At 42.1% G+C, this 25,312-nt stretch overlaps 1 protein-coding gene across 1 annotated transcript; it reads right to left on the bottom strand.

The window, feature by feature from the left end:
* Positions 1 to 1,681: 1,681 nt before the first annotated feature.
* ccdc69 (coiled-coil domain containing 69) lies at positions 1,682 to 21,618 on the bottom strand. Its single transcript, XM_018662041.2, has 9 exons — positions 21,451 to 21,618; positions 9,334 to 9,397; positions 6,059 to 6,237; positions 5,123 to 5,210; positions 4,435 to 4,508; positions 4,105 to 4,206; positions 3,865 to 3,984; positions 3,631 to 3,728; positions 1,682 to 3,010 (listed from the first exon to the last, which is right to left on the bottom strand). Exons 1-9 carry the CDS (start codon positions 21,469 to 21,471, stop codon positions 2,842 to 2,844), a joined length of 915 nt encoding a protein of 304 aa, XP_018517557.1. The 5' UTR covers positions 21,472 to 21,618; the 3' UTR covers positions 1,682 to 2,841.
* Positions 21,619 to 25,312: the final 3,694 nt, after the last annotated feature.

Here is a 25,312-nt window from a genome sequence, read left to right as displayed (position 1 = left end):
AACCATTTTTTGCATCATAGGGAGAAGAGTTAAATTGGTTTCGACCACCATGTCAAAGTAAATTCATTGTCAGAAATCTTAAGAGTAAAAGGAACAAAGTGTTTTTAACTTACCTCATCTCAACCTGACTAATTCATATGTTGACAGTTTGCTGGGTCAGGATCAAAACTTTCCAGGCAGAACCCCAAACATAAGTTTCAGATTAAAAAAAAAAAAAAAAAAAAGTAATAGTTTTATTAAGACATTAAGCTTAGGTGCATAAGATAAAATATTGTCTTTCAGGACTTCTGGAGTCTTCAGGGAATATAGACACATTCATGATGATCAGTTTTAATTGCAGCTTTTTATTTAGCCAAGCCAAAAACAAAAAAAGGAAAATATTTCTGAGCATACCAAAGGCACGCTGAAAACAAACGGCTGGAATCTGATCCAACCGAGGAAAGATAAAATATGTTTTTACAAGTAAGAAGCAGAGAAAATTCAAAACTATACAACATGGAAAAATCTCTCTTATACAAACTCCTGGTAAAATACTGTCAAAGTGCTCGTGCATAAGGAGAAAGAGTTGTCAAAACACTGACACAATGTTTTTTGTTTTTTTTGGCAATTACAAACGTCACATCCCATAAATCCCATAAATTGTCACGTTCACAAAAAGAAAAAAACTGGCAGAATATTTTTCACATCTTTAAAAAGTAACAAAATATCTCACGTTATCAAGCTTTTTAAAGGCAAGAAGCTTACAGTGATTATTGTTCTGTGGCTGTTTATCAAGTAGTTCTTGATGCAAATCTTAAAATAAGCTTTAAACATTAAACCATGAAAAACTACGATGGTAAACAGCTGTTAATGAGCAACAGGACTAAAGGCTCGGTCACACCAGAGAATTATCATTCACTGCGATGGAGGTGCCACAGTTTGCAAAGTAAAAAGGACAACAACAAAAGGAGTCTGTGTTTCAACTCATTGTATTGTTGACAACTGAGCTAGCTGGCTTGCTAACTTGTTCTTAACTGAGAGTAATTGACTTGTTGAGAAAACGTTTTGATTCTGAGGCTCATCAAACACTTTCAGAAATACTCAGGGGTCAACATGGTTGTCTTTTAGTCTCCTGAATACTTTGTTATTACAAATTTATACTGACAGTGAAATGGTGTGTTCACCCAGCAGCAGCAATGAACAGACTGAATCTAAAAGGAGTTGACTGGATCTAACATCAGCCTGAGGTGCTGAAGAAGCTGTGTAGCTGTTTATGCAAGGCACAAGTAGAAAAAGACTGGAACCAAGGATGTAAATACAAACAGACTACACTAAAAGACAAAACATTTGGCTTTAGGTTTGAACAGGAAAAATCACAGTATATGTGGATTTGAATCTGCGGAAACTGCATCACATTCCAGCTTTGTTTGGTTTGTTGATTTACATACTTAAACCTTCAAGTGGGACATAAAGGATGTTCATATTAAAAAGGATTAAAAAGGAAACTGAGGTCATGTTTTCTTGTTAGGATTTTTTAGGATGCTTATTGACCTTTTAGAGTCCTTACTGAAACCTCCAAAATGGACGTCTACACACTAAAAAGTAACAGACTTTGAGGGAACTCGTCAAACCTTTAGGGATCTAATGATCAAAATCGTTGGGGAACACTTGAAGCTGAACCTTCGAAATACGACTATCTGACATCAAGTAGTTCTTGAAGGAATCCTTAGAGATTTCTGTGCTTTAGGACCAGCTTGGTTTGGACTGTCAACAACCTGAAGTGACACACAAATTCTTGGCTGAGCTGAAGTGCTTCTCAAAGCTGCACTATACAACTTCAGTTATGGGAAAACTGGATCAAGAACAGCCTCTTAAATACCATCCGTGAGCCACTGAGCGAGGAACTTATTCTATGAACCCAGGAGAAGATGCAGAGTGTCCGACAACTCATTTCCCTGGGAAAATACAGTAGTCTGGTTTCAGTGAGGGCTGTGGAGTCAGTGTGTTTCAGGGACTGCAGGTTGATGTCATGATGTTTTATTATGGTCTCAGGCACTTTGGCGGACAGGTAGCTACGGTGCTAAGGCCCGGTCAAGCCAGCTTTTTTAATACAGGAAAAAAATGCGGTGAGCAGTGGACTTGTTTGTGGAGGCAAGGTCAGTCTGCACGGAGTTTTTTGTGAACTTTGCAGAGTCCAACATGGAGGAAGTTATCGTATTAACCGTGCTCTAGTAGAGTATAAACTGCTCCACAAAACAGATGCAGCATGATTGACGTCAGTCATCAGACAGGAGTGGATGGTACAAATACATCTCTTGTTCTGTTAGCAGCCAAGCTGGCTAGCCTGCTACCGACAAGCTGTTAAATGACTCAACCGTGTTAAGTTTCTGGAGTGACCAAGCATTTTAAGGTGCTGCCACACTGATCTGTCACATTCTGTTGTATCAGCTCCAGCCTTTTCAAAACATTTAAACCGTTGTAGCGACAATAATCTGTCGGTAAACTGCCCGCAGATCAGTGGAGCTGCACCTTTACCTGGGATGATCTGAGGTCCAAACTGTTGTCTGGCTCAGTGCAGTATATGTACACAAAGGATCCGGCTCTGAGTTCATGTATCTGCTGCGAGAACACCTCAGTGACTGTAATGGGTCTGTGGATCCAGGATCATTGACAGGATGCCAGCTTTAGAGCCTTTAAACCTGGACCCAGAGCAGCAGAGTGACGCTACCTGTTGATGGTAGCTCTCACCCAGTCACCTGCATGTTACCTTGAGAATAATGATGGGCAGGTTCACAGTCAGAGTCTGGTTTCTATCTACATCAAGGACACACAGGGTCCACGTTGAGGCTCAGGTAATCAGAGTCATCTCGGTGCGATCTCCTGCACCATGGTCGGCAGGTGGATGGTCGGACACGAGTCTCTGTGTCTCAGTTTGAACATCAGCTGCTCTTTTTCCTGAGAAAGATTCTGGTTTATGGCTACCTGCCTCTCCAGCGCCACCTTCATGTCCTGCTGCTCCTTCGATAATTGCCTAAGAAACAAAAAAACAAAAGGGGATTCAGATTATTGTTAGGGATCAAAGGAATGCATTAAATTCAGGTGGGAAAACCAGCTTTAGTGGAACTATAAAAGGTTCTTCAGGGTCTTTTGGGGATTCTTTTACGGTTTATCACATTAATCATCTCACAAGTCTCATGTTTGGCTGTTGATATCCATTTTGAAACAAGCCACAGCCCCTAAAGGTTCCTGGAGAAAGTAATTCAGCAACAAGCAACACAATTTGGAAAGCTTGTAAGCATTACACTCTCTCTCTGCACATTTTCAAGGTAATTGGGGTCAGTATCACCTGGATTAAGACTTAAATCTAGAGATTTAAAGAACAATAACCACTTTATTCTGGGACACATTAAATTATTCATGGCTTTATTTTATTTTGAAAAACTCCTCACTTTAGTTTTAGTCCCTAAAACGTTTGCACAGTCCTTTATCCTCTAAGCTAAAATGGTTAAGTGCTGAAAACAGAGGAAACTGTGGATCATACTTTACAGCAGACAGATAATATCCAGTAGGTGGCGCTAGATTCATGCATAATAAGCAGGTGTTAGTAAACACTCTCTGTTCTATCTAACTGCACTTTCAGAAATCACATACTGAATCAGAGTCTGGCAGTTGTCGATCCGGACTCTGAGATCCTCGTTCTGCTGCAGGATGTGGATGATCTGATCCTCCAAAGACAAATTCTTCTCCACCTGGAGACACAGTCGACACAATGAAACAAAAAAAAACAAGGAGGTAGAAAGAAAAAAGAGAGGAAACAGAGGATAAAATTTGCTTTGTAGGAGGAGATAAAAACATGGAGAGCTGCTGATACGTCAGTGGACCTACCAGATCGTCCATCTGCTGCAGCTTCCTGCTCTGCTCCTGCACTCGCTCATTCTTCATCTCAATGACAAACAGCAGAGACTCCTGCTCCGACTCCCAGAATGCCCCTGGGCTGCCGTGAGCCTGGAGGATGAGGTAACACACATTGAAGCACAGTTTGAGTTCTTCTGCTTTTGCTACTTATATTGTTCGTTTTACTCCTGATTACTATGACAGGTAAAATTGTTACAGGTGTACACACACCTGTATGTTTCTCTGCAGGTCCTTCTTGAACGTTGATTCTTCGACTCTCCTCTTCAGCTCGTTGTAAACCTGAAGCTCCGCCGTCAGCTCCTCCACTTTACCCTGCAGACGCAGAACAAATTAAAAACTAAAACCAGGTGTTTGATTCACGGTCAAAACTGTAAAGCAGTAAACATCCAAAAGTCTGATGCTGTTTCTGTTCTGTCCTCTAGGTGGTCGTACGTCTAAAGAGCAGAATCTACAGCCTGTTTAATGTGAATGATCTGTAGAAAAATAACTGAACTGCAGGTGAGATTCTCAGACACAAACATCAAGTCTTCTCTCTCTCACCTTCAGGATGTTCTCAGCAGCGTGAAACTTTTCTGTCAGTTGATTTTTCTCCTGTTCGTGTTTTTTCTGCAGCTCTGCAGGAAACGAGACAAACTGACTTATGATCTGTGGCACGTTTAAAATGCTCATTCACACACAGACAAAACAGGTAAAACAGTGGTTACTGTGTGTGTATGTGGAAATACAGCGATGATCACAATCTGAATTTTATTCAGTTGGTAAGAAACCTTTGGAAACTATTTACATTCACATGTTTCTATGAGTTTATGATCTTGAAATGAAAAATAAAAGCTTGAACTCTGAAAGCATCATTAAACAATCAGTTTATTAGGTTGGTCCATGTATTTAAAGTGTGTACAGACTGAATGACCACTGCATAGACTTTCTTATCCACACATTTTATCAAGCTCAGCTCTGTACCGACTGATTCAGCTCTCATCAGTCTTAGCTCTGCTATAATTAGCATAATACAGTAGCTCAAATGACACGCTAATTATAGAAAATTTGGACCATTCCAGCCGAAAGGCCGCGACTGTCACAGGTCAAAGTCTATTTTCCATCTGTACACATGACAACCTCACAGCAGAATTCACGTGTTCACAATCGAAACAAAGAAAACTGACGTGTACAATCTAAATGTTGTTTCACATGTGATGTATCTTGTGCTTCCATCTGAGTAACTCGTTACCTTCCACGCGTCTCTCATGTTCCTCAGTAGCCGTTTTACTTCTCTGCTCATGCAGGACGTTTAAATCAGCCGTCGTCTCTGTTTTCACCTGAAAATCACATCAGAGGAGACGGATTCAGTTTCATAACAGAAGATCAAACTTATCTGATCCCCTCCAGGGAAACACTGATGACGTCTGTGGAAAAACTGGAGCATTAACAGTGGAGAAAACTTTATTTACCTCACCTGAACATCAATAAAAAAGACAAAAACATGCAGTTTATTGAGAAAACAAGTAGGAACATGACAGATGAACGCATGAACCACAGCTCCTCACACAGGGTCAGAACGAGGACACGTTTAAAACGGCTTCTGCCATGAATCATAAGCAGAGTAAACAAACTCCCGGCTGCAGATTCACGTGGTCACGTGACCCGGAGAAGCTGCTCAGCTGCCGTCTGAGCCGGACCGCTCTGCCAAACCCGAGTCTATGAATAACTCTGATCACCGAGACGACTTTCACCTCCTCTGACGGTGAAATTACCCTCGTATGTGATACTGACACTGTGATTGTTAACAGCCTCCTCTCCCCTGGTCTCAGTCTTTCCACCAGATGTTGAACCTGCTGCAGGACTGATGCTGATGATAAAGGTCTGAGCCTGATCCCAGCGTCCCCCCCTAAGGCCTGAGTCCTGAAACCCTGTCACCTGGTCAGTGATCGGAGTGCCACAGACTGAGAGAACTTGAAATGGTATAAGGAGACAGCTAAAACTACTCTATTCAGTGGTTTTCCCAGAAAAACAAGATTCATGTTGGCCCACCACCACGAAACCAAAGCCAAATACTGGACTTGGCGGGAACTCCTGAGTGCGGACTCTGGTCTAACTCAGTGTTGGACAGGGTTGAGGTCAGGGATCTGGCGGACACTGTTTCTACGGTCATGCATCGTCTCCTCACCTTATCGAGGATGCTCAGGACCAGGGCGCACACGTCTTCGTCGGCGTGGTCTTTCAGGAGCTCCGCCCTCTCCGGGTTCCCGTTGGCTGAGAGCACTTCCTTTAAAATCCTCAGCTGCCACTCAAACCGCTCCAGCTGCTTCTCCAGACAGACGTCCTGCTCAGCCGACGCACGTTTATCTGCAAAGAGACGGATCAACAGAAGCAAAATTTATTCTTATTTTTGGGTTATTTCATCTTTGGATGGCGAGGAGGTGCGTTTGTTTTATTATCTGTCAGCAAACACATATAACTCCACCTCATTAACGGTGAGAGGCGCCACCTAGTGGCACATCCTGGTACTACAGATCAACTCTAAACAATAAAAGCAAAATCTGAATGAATCACTCTACTACCAAAGTAACTGATTACATCTGTAATTTCCTGATTCCAGTCAGGTTCAGCTCAGCTCCTCCTCCTGGACTCTCTGATCCCAAAGCTCTGATCTTTGTTTAAAACTCAGTTCATCTTCAGACAGGCTCAAACCTGCTTCACCCGAGTATGAACTGGGATTATTAGAAAAATACAGACGCGACAGGAGGAAACAGCAGGTCCTCTCTGATTATTAAAGTACTGATTTACTCTATTACATCACATATGAGTATTTTTAACATCCACTGAGTCAGCGCAGGTTTCTGACGTTCATCGTTAACTTCTAGATATTTGTTCCTGAGACACTGGAGATGTTTTTAAGATCAAAGCCTTCATCATCCAAACTGAAGACGTCACTGAAACTGAATGAAGTGTGTGTGTGTGTGTGTGTGTGTGTGAGAGATCGTGTGGCTACATGTCAATGACGTTAGCTGACATGTTGAAATTAAATTAGTCAGAAAAACACCCTGAATGATGATCTGCAGATTCAGATCTGTGTGTGTGTGTGTGTGTGTGTGTGTGTGTGTGTGTGTGTGTGTGTGTGTTTGTGTTTGTGTTTTCAAATTTCCATGACAATGACATCATACTTTTGTCTGTTTTTTTGGTCAACCCTTCGACCCCAAAGCAAAATCTCAGCGTCAATAACTCAAACGGAAACGATCAATAACTTTTTATATGTTGAAATTCATAAGTGATTAATCAATTATCAATTAACCGTAATTTATTTTTTTATCAATTTTATTATTAACAGAAGTTGAGAATGTGCACACACACACACAATAAAACTGTTTCTACTCAGGGAAATATCTAGAAGTTAACGATGAACGTCAGAAACCTGCGCTGACTCTGGATGTTAAAAATACTCATATGTGATGTAATAGAGTAAATCAGTACTTTAATAATCAGAGAGGACCTGCTGTTTCCTCCTGTCGCGTCTGTATTTTTCTAATAATCCCAGTTCATACTCAGGTGAAGCAGGTTTGAGCCTGTCTGAAGATGAACTGAGTTTTAAACAAAGAGCAGATCTTTGGGATCAGAGAGTCCAGGAGGAGGAGCTGAGCTGAACCTGACTGGAATCAGGAAATTACAGATGTAATCAGTTACTTTGTGAGTGATTAATTCAGATTTCTCTTTACTTAAATTACTGAATTTTAATCTTATTTCTTTATTTTGCTAATTCTAGACTCATCTTTCATCTTTCTCAAAGTATCTGGAAACTAAATCCAAACTGAGGTATTTTATCAATTCAGCACACTGTAAAAAATGCAAAACAACCTGTACAATCCTTGTACTCTCTCTTTCAGGTCGACTGATAATTTTCCAGCTGCATCTCTTCATGCTTCAGCGTCAGTGATTCACAGACGGGATGACGACAGCCCGTTGTAAATTACTGGTTTCTGTGCTGCTGTTTAAACTGCTCATAAACAGGAGGAAATGAGGGTACGGCGAGCGTTAACTGATGCCAGTCAGCCGTGAGTCAAACCCTCGCGGCAGACGGTTCATTCAAACACCTGATACAGAAACTCTTCCTCTGATCTGTATCTTCGTCCTCTATCTGTTCCTCTGTTAACTGAGCTCAGGTTGTATTCTGTCGTCGCTGGATGAGGACACAGTTTGACTCATAAACATCTGACATCTGTAGAAATGCCTGTACTGTTAGCCCAGGTTCTGTTCTGTTTCGTGCACCTAATTTTGAAATCAAACCTTTCTAATCATTTTGACCAAAAACAAATTTGTGGGACCCAAAAAGTTGGTTCCCAGCTGGAACTAAAACACAGGAGGTTTCCCTCAACCTGAGGTGCAAACTGTGATGATGTGAGTGAGCATGTCCGTTACAAAGGTTCCGTTAAAACCAGGAAGTAAGTTAGCATGTTAGCATGTTAGCACTTCCTGTTCCCTCAACCCAAAGTCAGTGTGTTTCTGGTTAAATGTCTGAAATAAGGTCTGTGGTTTTAACACGAGCTCAAGACATTTTCAGGTTTTATTCTCCAACATAAAATGGGTCAGTAAATCCCCCACTCCTGATGTTTGAAGCTTTTACGTGTCTTAAAAAAGGCGGTTGCTAACGAGTGTCTAAATGAGACTACAGAGGTTGTCGGGGAGGTTAACATGAAAACCCATCTACTCACCAGTCCACCTTTACAGCCTCGTTGTGTTTCTACTCACGCTCTTTCAAACTCTCACTAACTTTCTAAGAAGAAAGGCTTTTGTAGAAGAGCTCAGAGCTAAATGAAATGACCAGTTGGAAGCTTAGTGGTGGAGACGTTGACGTCATGTGACCGTGGTGTAGTTGGTTTATAGCCTAACATTAGCTTCTTACTTCTGGAGGTTGGATTTAGGCACTGACAGCATGAAACGGATGCATTTTGAAACACTTCACCTGAGGAAAGGTGGTGGTTTTCTGGTGTTATTAACTTCCTTTGAGATGCAGATGTTGTGACTTCTAGAACTACACTTCCCATCATGCTTTGGATTCAGTCAGAGTCACTCAGCTGTGGGCAACACCTTTTTTAGCCTCTATTAATTTACATTTTGCTGAATCTACAGCATTAAAAGTCTGAATATATATCAGCTGCTGGCAGTTCCTGTTTGCACTGAAACCACAGAAAGAGACAATCACCTGGTTTACTTCTGATACTGAGAAGATCTGATGTTCTACTGAGCGTCTTTTATATTTACGGATGTTTGTGGACGTCATTTCAGCCACGTTAGCAGCTGTAGAAACCTGTGATATCAGTCTGTCGGTCCAGAGTGAAACGTGTGGTTCAAAGAACAAGACACAAAAACAGGAAGTGAGAAAGTAATGAGGCTGAGAACAGTCAGAGGAGGAAACCCACACAGAGACAGATACGTAAAACCACTCACCTCCTTCATCTTGGCGGCTCTTGTCTTTCTGTGTCTTCTCTCCCTTCTTGCCTTTGCTTTTCTTCTGATAACGACAGGAAGAGAAGAAGAAGAAGAAGAAGAAGGAGGAGGAGGAGTCAGTGACGGCATCAACAAACACAAACGGACTGATATGAAGAAGAATCTGTCTGCAGATCATCAGACTGAGGTCCAGACTCTACTGTATCTGCTCAGAAACAGCTAATGAATCAATGTGCAGACTAACTTTATCTGAACTGAAACCGACTGTTGAAGTGGAGGACGGTGCTCTCCGTCTGTAGCTGTACGAGATAATCTGTATTTTTTATAAAATGCGTAACGATGTCAGCGTTACAGGCGGTTCAGGTCTGTTGTTGCAATGTAAATTAAGGATGTTTCAATGTTTTTTAAAAAGATGAAAGTAAAGAGGAATAAAAGAATACAAGTTTAAAATGTATAAAATCAAATTTCCTGTTAAAGAGAAGGGAAATAATGAGCTTTTATTCATGAAAATAAAAAAGAAATGTCTGGTTTTACCTGGTGGTTTGTATGTTCACTCTGAGTGTAAATGTAGTAACAGCAATTTATTTACATCATGCACATTAGAGCATGGCAGACTGATAAAACTGTCTGATTTTATCTTATCACAGGTTTCTTTTAGACAGAGGTTTTTATCTTTACACTGATAAATGCTGTTTCAGAGCTGTAGCGCCGGCATCGCTGCCATTGTCGTTTAGCTGTTAGCTTAGCTCTCAGCTGCTTCTTCAAATCTGAGTTCTTTGCAGAAAGAAAGAAAACTTGTCACCCAAACACAGTTTGCATTTCACTGTGATGTTCTTTTACTTTTACTTTTCACCCACAAATTCAAAATAATGTGAATATTTCCATGTTGTAAAGGCCGTCCTAGTACGCTAGCTACACGAGCTACGAAAGAAACAAACTGTGTGAATGCATTTTTGTTTTGTTTAAACAGCAACAACAAACTAACTGATGATTACTTACTGCTTGAAAACCAGCACATTACTTATTTCAACAGAAAAGTAATCAGACCACGTTAAATTATAGCGTGTTACCCCAAAAACTGGTCACAACTCACATAAACACAGTGTAAACTGACAACTTTCTCTCTTCTCTCTTTAATATTAATATCGGTATCTAACTGAGGCTACATCCACACAAATACGTTGTAGCTTTAAAACACATCACTGATGCTACGGTTATGCCTGGAGTCCACACTTAATCAGACTTGTGGAAGCGCTGCTTAGTTTGAAAACTCTGCTGTCGTGTTTTAGACTTTTGGAAACGATGACTTGTGCTCTCCTGATTCGTCACGCTCCGATCACGTGACCAATTTCAGCCTCATATTTATGTCCGTTACTCTGAAAAGTCGACTTCCTCTGATCCATTTCCTGCCACTAAGTCAACACTTTCACACCATGTAAGGCTGGTTTTCTTATTAGAAACCACACCAGAATCAAGGACCAATAATATTTGTTTTCTGAGCTCACAGCTCCAGACTATCACTAACAATAATAATCCTGATAACACCAGGTCTGTCAGGAATATAAAACAGACCATTCTGGGAGGAGAACCTGTAGCTGTGGCTGAGTCCTGGTTCAGGTCTGGTGTTAAACTGGGGCAGTGGGTGTTTGTTATGAAATCTGCTGATGGAGGTCTGACTCTGACCTGCCAGCTTCCCCCTCATTAGTCTCCACATGACTGACGCTGTAACTTTCCCTCTTTTCTTCCTGCGTTACATAACCTCAGCTGCTGCTCGAACGCCGACTCACAACAAGAGGATGACGGTTTGTTTCTGCTGCTGATCACAGAAGCAGTTCCTCCTCCTCGTCTTCCTCGTAGCTGAACACCGATCATCTCATTTTAAATCAATAAAATCTCAGAAAAGACCAAAACAACCCAGGGTGACATTTTTAGATTTGTTTCCTCCAAAACAGGGATTCGGTTTCCTGTGAGAGAAAATCCACAAATCTTATAAAGACTTTACAGAAAAGGTTCATCCTCTGAGGAACACGAATCTGCTCGATACATTAAAATGAGTTATGTTCGTTAGATATTGATTGATCGATTGGTTTCTTGAGCACAAATGGTGTTACGGCTGTTGGTAAAAGCGACAGTTTGCCATGATGGCGTCACACCATCTCTTACGAAACAAACCATTAAAGCAACAAAATGTAAATATTACCCATGATTCCCGGTTTTTGGAGCAGGAAGTGCTGCTGTAACAATCGCACCAAACTCCATTCAGAATTCTTAATATTTGCGTCAGTTTCCTGGCTGGATATCAGAGCTGAACACTGGCTTTTAATGACTTCTAACAGTTCAGTGTTACTCTGAACTCTCTGGGTCTGATCAGTAGTTTCAGCTGCTGACTATCACTCAGTCAGAGGGAGATCGAACCTGAAAAACCACAGTTACACAGAGAAACAACAGGTGTTCAGGCAGCAGGAGCATCTGAGAGAGTCGATATCAGATTATCCAAATAAAACATGCAATAAATCAGAGAATTAATTTTGTTATCAAGCCCTGTGGTGAGTTTCATCCAGCTCAGAGTATAAACAAAGACACACACAGACCGAAACTTATTGAATTACACACACACACACACACACACTCACTCATTCAGGCATGTATCCAAACACACAAACACACATGTTGCTCCAGAGCTAAAAGATCACACTCGGGGCCACGTCGACTGTGCACAGGCGTCGACAATACACACTGAAATGCTTACTGTATTGCCTCACACCCATTCATTGCTCAAGCAGTGCGGCCAAACAATCACACCCTAAAACACCGCTCACACACTCAGACACACACACACACACCCTCCCACTGTATAAACACTCCTAAACTCTGCTCTGCAAACTGGACACCAACTTTATTTAAACTCAGAGCTGAAACAGTAAATCTCTCTCTGGTTTAAACACGTCTCTGGGTTCAGGAGGAGACGTGGAGCGGCATGTCGTCGAGTGTTTCACAGCTCAGTTTTAGGAGGAGGAGGAGGAGGAGGTGGCGAGGAGAAGCATATGTTCCTCCAGGCGTTGCAGGGGCCCTCGGTTTTTAAAAAAGGCCATAAATCACAGCCGAGGCTCCTCTGCTCTGTTTGTGCAGCACTTCACCTTCAAGTAAAACCTGACTGCACCAAACTGACTCGACTCAGACGCTCAGAGATTTAACTTCTGCAGATGTTCCACAGGTGAATATAAATCATCTCATCGGCCGAATGGAAGAAAAGCTCCAGAGCCAAGTCGATATTTTAAATTACAACAGATTTCAGACTGAACCTCACATTCAACGCAGTGAGACAGTGGAGAACAAGTGCTGCTGCAACAGAAATAACAATACACTGACAAGGGATGGGCATTTGAAGAAATGTCCTCAATCATCAGGAAATTAACGATTATCTTTTAGCGATTAAAATGCCTGTGGCAGAAAATAGGCTGCTAAAGAAAGTGTGTTTTATTCCAAGAAGAAATTATGGTCCAACAACAAACAACCTCAGAATCAAACCGAACTAATTAACAAACCAAAGCTACGACAGAAACACAACTGAGAGGCTTTTAGACACAAAACAAAACAGTTACCACCAACGTTCGATATTTCTAAACTCGAAAGGTCCCATGCCAAGCTTCACCTTCGATGTCCATGACAGCTGCTGTCAAATTTTAACAGCGCCTCCTGCTGGTCACAGCCATGTGGTGACAATTATTATATCGCTTCAAGACACATGACACCACACTGATACGAACATATCGATTAAATTCCACAGGATTTTTCACAATAAATAATCACTCATCGACTGTTTGGCTTCTAAAACAAACAGAAAATAATTTCTCACGATCACATTTTCCTGAAGGCCAACAGGAGGTTTTAAAATATCTTGTTTTTGTCTGAAAAACAAAAAACCCAAAGATATTCAGTTTACTGTCACAAGAAACTGGAGATTTAAAGAGAATTTTTTCGCTTTTTCGCTTGATGAACGTCTAAAAATGATCAATTGATTGTAAAATAGCTGCCGATTAATTTTCTGTCTAAATTTTATTTCTGTTTCTCTCTTGTTCTTGTTCTTATCTCTCTCTCTCTCTCTCTTCAGAAGTTGGTTAAATTATTGTTAAACGTCTGTTTCATTGAATTAGTTTCCAGGTCAGGAGCCGACAGTCAGCGGATGACGCTGGTTTGACCTCCGTCAGTGGGTCGACTCTCTGAATAACTTCACATCGCAACTTAAGAGTTTGAGTGAATTAAAGCTGAAGAGGAGTCTGGTCACTGATGGTCCCGTCAGCCCTGATAAAGGAAGTGATATCATGTCTGATACGACACAGGATGATGACACATCTCTTCATGTGGTGACAATGCTTCAGTGTTTCTGTTCCTCAACAGGCACAAAGGCGACCTCTGACCTCTGAGTCTTTCCCTCGCAACAGGAAACACATCCTTTAATTCCTCAGTAAAGGTCTTTACACAGCGGGAGAGTTTTTCCATGTGACTAATTCTATTGCTTTTGTCATGAGTACTACACTGAAAAAAGTGACATTTTTACATTTTGGGGGAAATTTTTCTAAGCTGTGTTCAAGTTGTGGTCTGAAGTCGGAATTTCTGAAGTCAAACAGAAACCAGAGGAGAGTTGACGGGACGAGCAGAGGATTTGGTGTCAAAGTGAAAATGAAAAGCGCAGTATCTGTCAGGATTTCAGATTTAAACCCAACATCAAGAGGAAATGAAGCAAACTGTGTCGGGTGAAGGCGGCAGAGGGAACATCTAACCTACACATAAACCATACGGAGTCTTGTAAAATGGAAATAATCAGTAACTGGTGTTGCCACAAATTTACTACTTCCCACATCCCTACTGTCCATATTAAAAGCAGCTGAATCAGCTCCTGTTTGCAGTGAATGTACAAGTTCTGCAGTTATGAGTTTTATTTTCCTTCATTCACAGTAGAAACAGAGAAGAGGTGGGTCAGAGTATCAGGAGGTCAGAGTTTAATTCTGGGGATAAAACCTCCTGCAGCCTGAATACAACACGACCATGTTAGTAGCAAACATGTTTCTGCACAGCCGTAATGACTGTTTTCCTCCTCTGAAAAACCACAAAACAACAAAATAAAGTGCTGCAGCCTTTCAGATGTCTCAGACGCTGTGACAGGAATCAGGGCTCGCACACATTTCCTCCAAACCTACGAGGACATTTATTACTTTGACCTCAAAACTCGCCCTCGTTTTTATTCTATTTTGACTTTAAGAACTGCTCCATTTCTGCAGGACAAACACATCTCTGTCTTCTCTTTCTTTCTGGAGGAAAGTCCTCTGGATTCTCAGCTCCATGATAAAATGTCGCCTGAACGTTTAAAATATTCCCCGGAGCTCATCTGTAGAGAGAGGGAGGATGAGATTTAACGTCCTGAATGAGGTTAAACTCACACACAGAGACAAACTGCAACTCCAACTCTTTTTTTTTCCCTTCGACGTGTTGAATGTCTTACGTTTTAGCAGCCAAGGCAGGAGCTAAAGCCCGAGGCCGAAACCTGACGGATTAACTCACCGCTGTGACAACACCTGCTGCTCATTGAGCAGTGGAAATTCATCACAAAGAGCGGTTAAGTTAAAGACCAGGAGACATTTCAGAGTCATTAACTGCCTCTCTGTGGGAAAAACAAATACGTCATGTGGCGCCGTCCATGTTCACGAGGAAAAACTATTGATGTATCAAAGAGAAACTGGCTGTGATGTCGTTATAAATAAAAGCAGAACTACTGAGGCCTCAGATTCACTTTATTCACATTTACTTTGAAGAATTACGAGCCGAGTTTAAGTCTGTTAAAGCCTTTAAAAGGCTCAGATCAGAGCCAGAGGAGGAGGAGGAAAACATAATGTGATTTTTCTGACAAATACTTGTCATTTCATTTAGCTTGAAAAACCACTCACTTCTATTTACTTTATATAACTTCAGTATAAATACATGGAAATCTTGATAAATATGTTGTTGTATTCAGACTTAACGGTCATTTTCTGTACTTTCACAACATAAGCAATTAAGAAATAACACATACTATCCATAGTGAAAGTAATCAGCAAATATTTTTAATGATGAAATTATCGTTTCAATTACTTCTCAAGCAGAAATACCAAAATATTTGCTGCTTCCTGCTCCTTCAATATGTGTGGACTTGCTGCTTTTCTGTTTTACATCTGAATATTTTGAGGTTTTGGTTGATGAAACGTTTGAAGACGTTACTTTGGACTCGTTTGTTTCAGGACACTTTGTAGAGTAAGAATAAACCTGGAAGTCTTTGCACTGACACTGATTTATCTGTGAGATTTATTGACAGCAGCAGCTCCAGTCCTGCCACGTCTCAGCTGATAAAACAGCTGCAGACGCATCATTCAAAGACAAACTTCATCAAGTGATGAGGAAGCGCTTCAGCAACAACAACCAAACAAAGCCAACAAAGACGAGGATCGCTGTGTTGGACGAGCGTCGGTGTAAACGTGGAGTTTGGAGCGTTAATTAACTCGAGTCTCGGCCAAACCAACACTTCATCTGCAGAGCGTCTGTTCCTCATCTGCAGTTTTACGGCCGACATGTGGAGCTCGAACACGATCTGAGTCACGACCGAGTCTGAAAAACAGCAGCAGCACTGACTCACCATGTCAACGACGGGTTTTATTCACGTGGGATTTTAAATATTTGACAACTGATGCATCATGTTTGTGCACAGACGCTAAATAAAGAGCTTCTTTTATATTTGTCAGCAGCAAACGAGCACTTTTCAAAGCTTCAGCACAAACTTCAGAGCTTTAAATTTCAACCTGGTGTACGTTGTTTTTCTCTGGTTCATTTCACAGTAACTGAAGATTCATGTATCAACAGTGACAACACTTGTTTGCAGCAGCTCTAAACTGGAGGACTGAACCTCTCGTTCCTCCCTCAGGACCTGAGGTAAAAACTTCTCGTCTGTCTCCTTCAGGTCGTTTCTCGCCTCCAGTTCCCAGATTCACACTCGTCCAGTTGTTGCTGGGAGTCGACAGATGGTCTCCTGGTCTGACCGACTCTCCGAGGTTACAGTTTTCCACCGGAGCTGAACTCCAGCCTCAGTTTACGTCTGAGCTGTGGTGAGGTGTTAAAGCGCGAGCCGACAGTCTGTTTAAGGGACCTCACAGAAAACTGTGGGCGTGAGGAAAATGTTTTGAAAACAGGAGTTGGCAAAAAAAAAAAAACCCCAATTAACTGCCTGAGCTTCTGCTCGTACAGTTTCTGCTTCTCAGTCTGAACTATGTGACCTTTAGGGTTTGCAGTAAAACCGTCTGCAGCTCTGTTCACACTGCAGCTAAAAATACAAACACTACCTTTTTTTAAATTCATGTCATTTTCCATTAAAAGAATCCATCGAGAGCCTGAACCAACAGAGTTCTTCGAGCGTGTTCACACTTTGAGGAACTAAAAACGGGAAGTTGTGCAGTTCTCACGACCACTCGGCCTCACCACAAAACTAAACAACAAAAGTCCCACATCACAAGTTATCTGGAAAAGGTGAGGAACCAAAAGAGAGACGGCTTCATTTATTATCAACACGGCAGCTTCTCTTCCTCAGTCTGAGGACTTTGTTTTTATCCAGAGAGTCATCGGCATTTAAATCAACAAGGAAAATAATAGTTGGCTGCAGCTGTGATCGTACAGCGGTTTTACAGAGCAGAGCCTCTGATGCTCATGAAGTTACTCACAGAATTAACATTAATTAGTGAGTGATCAGCTGATGTGACCTGATGCTGGAGAAACAGGAGAAGCTGCTGCCTGAAGGTTTTTTGAAGTTTAGAGAATCGGTTTGTTTTTGGAGTAGGACTCAGTGATTAAGACTGCGTTTATGTTTCCAGCTCCTGAATCTGACCCAGCGATCAAGTCCCCGATCAGGAGTGGATCAACCCAAAATGTGTAAACGCCGCTCCAACGTAGTGAGGTGACAACTCATTATGATCAGAGTCTGTCAGTCTGGAATCACAGATGGACAGACGTCCACCACAAATGACTGAAAGTCAGAACAAATAGTTTTATTCTGCTGCCTCCATATAAAACTCTGCTGATACGATTGATTAAAATCTGCCCTGGTCAGCTCTGATATCCTCAGGTGTGACAAAGAAAACACCTGAACCGTTGAAGCTCCTCCTGTATTAACAGAGGAGGCTCTGCCTGAGGAAACAGCCTCATGTGACTGAGAGGTTTTCTGGTCAGGTCTGAGCCGCCTGCAGAGATCCTGCTCGAAAACATCATGTGACTTTTTTATCTGCATTTCCACGGCAACGAGAAAATATCAGCCGCTGCCCTGAGTCGACCGTCGTGATGAGGAGGTCTTAACTCGGACAACAACAACTCCCAGCAGAGTCAGAGCAGACAGGACCACAACAGGGACCACAGCACCCTGGGACCTCCCACAGGGCCCCAACCCACATGTTGAAAACCATCACTAGAAAGCATGAGGAGTTGAACTTCCTCCCTCTGAGCTGCAGTTTGGAAACTGTTTTGTAACTGTAACGTTAATGTGCAGCTGCTGAATCACGAACTTTAACTAAAATAGAAAAAGTCGCGATGACGACAGACTCCTGACCTCTGATAACTTATTGATTATTACTGAAGAGAACAGTGACATTGATTAGTGGGGGGGGGGCATGAAGTGAAAGGGACAGGTTCAGAGAAACAGGAAGTTACACACAGCATCGCATTTACCAACAACAGAACGGCTGCAGCTGCAACACAAACGTCTACATCTCAAGGAAATTTCAATCGAACGCAACTGGACTTAGATATTGTCTAGGAAGACGTTTCACCTCTCATCCAAGAGGCTTCATCAGTTCATGCTCACATCTGACCAGTCTCAGATAACTATGACCTGCATGAATGAGAATATTCACAGGTTTATTTCAAACGTCTACATGAAGACGTGTGAGAGCGACAAACACCTGACCAACATGAGAACAGGTAAATAATGTGTGTTGGAAAAGCTCTGTTTTAAAGGAGAGAAACTCCAGTTTGAGTGTTCACAGATTTAACAGCAGCTTGGAAACATAATGAAGAGCAGAAACAGCTGGGTTTACTTTGACTGGCTCATTTGTAAAGAAACACAACAGCAAAACTTCACAGCTACTTAATCCTCATTCAGACCGACACAGACACACGACGAGGGCCATTTACACATCGTTTGTGTGTTTACACTGAGCTGAGGAGAAAGATGGAGGAATTTAGTAAAAATTAAGACAAGTTAATGACTGAATATTGAATATGAGAATATTAAGACTTGTTAAGAGCCTGCAGACGCTCTGCTACAGTGTCAGACTTTAAAAACCTGAACATTTTCTTTGAGAATCTCTCATTTTACTCAATAAAAGAGGTGAACTTGGCTCAGCTGAAGCAGGTCACTACATTGTTCATGAGATCAATGAAAAATCTCTGAGTTTCTCCACTAAACTTCCTGCTTTTGTTCCCGTTCTGTCAGATTAAACCGGGAATAAACCGGAATTATCCTTTAAGATGGTTTAATGAGAAATCCGAATCATTCAGCAGCTTTTACAGCAGATGTTTCAGTTTGATTTCTCCTGTAAAACACAGGTGAACTCAGGTGAACTCAGGTGTGTCTGTTGAGCATGTGCATCCTGTCGAACCACAGCAGGATTAAAACCATCAGCGTGTCGGTGCCAAACTCATTGATCTCCTCCAGCAGCAGCTCAGACTCTGAGCCTCTCTCACCAGTCTGTTTCTATTCTGAGCTAATCAAAGATTTACTGGATTATTTCAGGTTATGCAACAGCTTCTGAAACTGGTCTACTTCTGTCCTGGTTCTAGTTCTGGTTCTGAGGTGAAACAACCTGGTGAGGAGGAGGTTTTTAATGCAGGATCAATGAATGATCGGCTTCAAACCAGCTGACAATTCACTGTCTTTGAATCACTTCACCTCTGCGACAGATGAATGAGCATCATAACAAACAGTCACCTGGAACATCATGATATTATTCTAAGGCCACATCTATGACTTCATTCAGCTCTTTAAACCCAGACTCAGGGGAGTCAGCAGACAGTAAAACCTGAAGTAAACCTACTGTCTGAGCTGCAGCCAGTGAAGCACATGAATTCAAACTGAAGCGTAAACACGTCCTGAGTAGCCCACCAGTAAAAAGCCCAAATAAAAACTGCTTAATGTGCTTTTTACAAGACAGTGACCACTGTGCTGTTTGTTCAAGAAACAACCACCACTCTCTGACAGCACTCCACTGGACTGTGTGTTTGTTCTAGACCTCGACAGTGAGCCAGGCTACATCCACACAAATACATTTTACTTTCAAAACTCGTCGCTGTTGCTTCACAGTTTTCAAGCCCCTAAAACAGAGACTTTTAAAACGCTGCCGGCCACGTTTTAGTTTGAAAACTCTGAGGTTGTGTTCTAGTCTGGACAGACAGAAACTGAGACTCTTGGAAACAATACCAACTATTTTTCAGAAGCAACCAAACAGCTTCGGCCTCGACTAGCATCTTTGCTAGCTGCTACTGTTCTGTTAAATTCTGCATTTTAAAATGATAAACTAAAATAAAACTAAAATAAAAACGCAGTAGTGTGGACGTAGACTGAGTGATGAAGTTACACCATTGGTTGGTTGACCAAGGGTTGGACTTCCATTGGTTGTTTCTCATTCAAAATGAACTGGTGCAACAGTTTGGGACCTTAACAGGTAGTGTTGCCAACCCTAGCATCTTTGTCGTTAGATTTACCAACATTTCAGACATCGTAAACACCTTAGCGACAAATCTTAGCCACTCTCCGTTGACAGCAGATCAGCTCTCAATTACATCGCCAGCCATATACTAGGTTTTACCTGGTCTTAACTTACAGGTCAACAGGACTAAGTCAGGTGAGATGATCACTTCATGTCAGCCTGACTATCAGATCAAAAATGTCTTCTACTGAGGCTCTACTGTTTTCTGTTATTTCACTGTGTCAACATTTCATTCCTTCAGCTGAAACATGTCAACATTAATTATGACCGTCCTGTGTCTGTAGTGTTCTGCCTTCTACAGAGCTCACCTGGAACTCTGGCTTTTACTTATTTTTACCTTCATGTCAGATTAGACTGAGCCCCCACCCAACCACCACCACCACCACCACCACCCCAGGCCCCAGTTAGGAAACCACTGACCCACATGAAGCCTCGCCAGCTCCGTCACTTTCTATCAATAACTGGAGGAAGACAACAGCTGTCAAACTTCAGATACTTTTTATACTCAGTGGAAGAGAATCACAGCCGAGAATACTGCAGTACAGATACTACAAACCACTGGGAGCATTACTGCAACATTACACTGATTTCATACAAACAGTAAGGTCAACTGAGTGATACATGAGGTTTAAGTGTTGATATATTTAGATATTAAAGAAGTAGAACTACCTGATACCGACTGCCTGCTTACTGGCATGTTTACAGAAATACCATGCAACTGGAAGTTCCCTATTCAAAAATATTACAGTATATTCCTCCATGTAATACAGTAAGATCACGTTAGAGTCACACACAATGGGAACTTACTACAGGAATATTACATCACATTGTAAGTGATAAAATCTGCATAAAGCGCCATAAAGTCCACTGTAATCTCACAAAAATGTTATTAATCTCAAAGTAGGATTATTATAAAGACAATGGGGGAGATTTAAAAATGGTTAGATTAGAAAATATATTCTTTTAAAAAAAAAAACAGGACCGTGGGAAAACTGCCCGAGATTCAAACACGATGCCAGATTAGAAACAGATGTTCAGAGAAGAAGAAAAAGTAACGTTCTGACGGATTCTACCGCATTTTCTTTGGCGCCACTTCGACACCTGCAACATTGTTTCTGATACAAATTCTAGAACGAGTGAAAAAGTAACGAATCGGTCCGCAGCGTTCGGAGCACACGGTGCATTTACCCGGAGCTCATTCCCCGCACGTTTCGCGGCCGTGCAGCAGCAGCAGCCGCCGGCCGCCTGCTAATGAACCTCCTCCTCCTCCCCGCGAACACAAAGTCAACTTCTACCGACACGCTACTGTTTTCTGTTAAACTTCACTGCCGGTGTTTCTCACCTTGCTGTGGGTGCAGCCCATCCCTCCTCTGAGCTCTGCTGTCGGTGTGAAGCCGCTCAGACTCTCCGCTCCTCTGACTCTACTTCTTCTACTCCGTCGTCGTCTTCCCTCTGTTGACAACTTTCAAACACTCCGGAAAAAAGTCCTGTGAACGCACCGCTACAGCCGCCGGCCACAGGGGATGGGGCTTATCTGTGCTGCCTTCAGGGACTCTTAGTAGACTCCTGGTGTTTTTGTTAGCAATATTGGTCTTGTGATATTGAAGCATTGTAATCAAAACGTCTCCAAAAACAAAACAACACTAACACATCCAGTTACTATATGATAAAATATAAACTTTGATAATTTATCACCACGACCTGCTGTCACGGTTTTGGCCCCAAGTTCAACCCATAATTTATTCGCTGCCTAAAACGTAACAGAGATAGTCAAGTGAAAACAGAAACATAACAATTTTGTCTGTCCGTGTATCAGTTCATTCATCAGTCAGTGTCTAACATTTATAAATCATCAAAAATCCATAACTACACAGCTACAAAGATTTGAAACTGTCTTGTACCACAGCACATGAAGGCGACAGGATGTCAAACTGTGACATGCGCACTAGCGGATCTATTGTCTGTGATTTAAACTGTTACCGTAATGTTGAGAGAAGCTGTGCAGTTACATAACTGCTGTAAAAACCCATCTCAGGGTTGTTGAGTTTTTTTTCTACCAACTTTAAATAGCGGGAAAAACTCCCCGTCTGTCACCGTGTTTATGACCATAAGCAGTTTATCTTTACAGAGAACGAGTTCCTGATTTATCCTGATTTCTTTGATTTTAAAAGAAACCAAACGTATTCGTTTATATTTTATATTATAAAACGTAGAATATTACATAAACACGCAGCAGGAAATTGGTTTTAATTAATAATGTTTGTGATCATGAGCTACGCAGTAAAAATGTGGGATTTCAACATCACGACCATATTTTCGTGAGATCATAAAACTGCTGTTCGTAAAGCCCCGCCCCCCTCAGCTACCGTTACTGCGTTCTAGAACCGTTGGTCTCTGAGTTCTAGAACCCTCAGAGTCTGAGTTCTGCAGATCCAGTTTACAGTGACAGCAGCTGATGGAGCCAGTCATCAGTCAGATGTTTGTAGTTACATTTTCTTAACTTCCATTTCTAAACGTTCTTAAATCTGAACATCACTGGTTTCCTGTAGGTTAATGGACCCCGAGCGCTCACTATGAAACTGCTCTCTGTGACTCTGAGGCTGGCACATGTTGTCTTTCTTATTGATAACACAGTGATTGATGATATCAGTGTGTTGATCAGCAGCTGAACCTTCAGGATGGTGTGTTTTCACTCCAACTGCATTCCTGAGAATCGTCCCATGAAAACTCTGATATCATTGCATTTTTAACAGCTGATGTCACAGCCAGTGTGTGTGTGTGTGTGTGTGTGTGTGTGTGTGTCATATATATATATTAATACAATAACTCATATTCATTCTCTAAGGTTTAGTTATTCAGACATGAAATACAATGATGAGATAATGGGCCGCTGGGTAAGGACGTGTTTCAGTCGGGGGTACATCAGAAACATGGTCGTGTTGTTTGTGGTGGTTTTGTGTCTTCTAAGCTCTATGACTTCCTCTGGTAACAGTCACTTCATAAAGAGGCTCTGGCCCAGGGGTCTTCCCAGTTTAAATCAGATCTAAATCCAAAATGGCAGCTGCAGTTTGAGGGCGAGGCAGCAGATTTATTGTTTACTGCCTGTTGAGCTCTGCAGATTTCTGGATTTTTCTGCTGCTTCTGTTTTATGGACGTTTACATGAGGAAAACGTAAAGCTCGTAAAACACTCAAACACACTCACACGGTGCAGCTTACTGCACCTCTGAGGACTTTCCATAGCATATGCTCATCTGCTGTGGGGGAGGTTTGTCTACTGTTTCATGTGATCTTGTTGTTCACATTTCACCTTGTTAAACATCATTTTTGGACGTCGCTGGAGTTGAACTTTTAGGCGTCGGCGTTTTGTGGTTCTGATAACGTCGTTTGTGATTAACATGAACATGAACGCACTCAGGAAACAACTGGTCAAGGCCTCAGGGGCGAGTTCAACTTAGTCTGACCTTCTTGGGTTTATCTAGTTAAGTCAGGATTTATCTCCAGGTGTGAAGTGTGTTCATGTGACAGAGGGGAAGTTCTTGTTGAGATGTGATCAGGAACATGCAGGAAGTGATCTACCTGGTTAAAGGTGAGTCAGAAAACACCCAGAGATCTGTGTGTCCCTGCTGCTCTGTGAGTGTCTGTTTAATCTGCAAACCTGATCCGATTAACAGCCACTCTCACTGACAGGTTAGCTGTGCTCAGGTAGATCTGGCTCTCTGGATCAGCCAATCAGCATTAAGCTCTTAACTGGATCAGGTGGACAGGGGGAAGCTGTTCTCAGTGATATCATTGTTTCAGAGGAGGTGTGTTCTGCACATTTAATAAACTGAAGACCTGATCAGACTGTGATCGGGTTCAGGGATCCAGGTGGTCTCTGGACTCCTGTTGGTCTTGGGCGGAGCCTGTGAGTGGCCGTGGGCGGAGCCTGTGAGGCGTCGTAGCTCGGACAGAGACGGAGAGAGAAGCAGCTGCTGTCGGATGGAAACTTATTCTGACGCTGGAAACAACAACTGCTGCTGTCAGAGACGACAACACGCTAAAAATACACACAAATCCACATTCCACACATCAACTGATCCGAGTGTGTGTGCGTGTTACACACATCAACACAACACGTGTGTGTGTGTGTGTGTGTGTGTGTAGGACTTTATGTTTGAGCTTCTGTGTGTGTGTATAATAAGAATGTTTCTCTTTGTGGTAACAATGTACAGGGTGTGTGTTAATGTGAATGAACAGGTGTGTATGACCATACAGGACATACCTGAGTGAGGTGTGTGTGTGTGTGTGTGTGTGTGTGTGTGTAGTTCTTTATATAAACTGAGGTCAAGCTGCTCTATAAATAGACATCAGTTCATTGTAGAGCAGATCAGCGTGAGAAAATCCAAACACACAAACCTCAGCGTACAGTAGCCTCCTGTTGTGTAGGAGCCTCTCTGACCGACAGATGTCACAGTTGTGTTCTTATAGTGTGTGATGTGCAGAGAGAAGACCAACACAGCCACACCACACACTAACAGATTCACCACCAACAACCAGAGTATGAACGCTCACAACTCCACATCTGACCACGTCAGAAGAAACAAACATGGTGGACGATGACGTCTCTTGTTTATTTGTGCTTCCGTCTTCAGTCAGCTGCTTCCTGATTGGCTATCGTCCCGTTCCATGTGACAATCCACAGAGAGCGAGCTCGGCTTTCCTTGGTGTTCCTCCCACACAACATACTGAATGTGTTTAATATTTATTGTAGCTCCGATCGTCTTCAGAGCAGATTGGGGGGGGGTAAGATCAGTCTGAACACACCTCACACCACAGGAGAATCTGTCAAGATCATCTTTACAACCATCAGATAATCAGACCTGATGACTTTGATCAGGAGAATTTTTAGAGAGTGGTAGGAGCATTATCCTGCTGAGACAACCATCAGGGAGCACTGCTGCCACAAAGGTGTGTACATGGTCTACAACACTGTTCAGGTAGGTGTCAAAGTAACATGATGAGTTGTCTGTGTAGGATCCAGGTCATGGTAGTCTTAAAGACTGAAAGACTTCCACAGTTCTAAAGGTTGGTTGGGGAGTCCCAGGTATTGAACCTTTGTTGGGGGTTGTAACATTGGAGGTGTTCCTGAGATTCATGACGACAGGGTGGGTCAACGACTCTCAGGACCACCTCCAGGTTAAATACCTAGGACTCCCCAACCAAC

The sequence above is a fragment of the Lates calcarifer genome, linkage group LG8 (genome assembly GCF_001640805.2).
Source record: "Lates calcarifer isolate ASB-BC8 linkage group LG8, TLL_Latcal_v3, whole genome shotgun sequence".
In the NCBI taxonomy this organism is placed as follows: Eukaryota; Metazoa; Chordata; class Actinopteri; family Centropomidae; genus Lates; species Lates calcarifer.
This window is presented reverse-complemented; position numbering and strand designations above follow the sequence as displayed.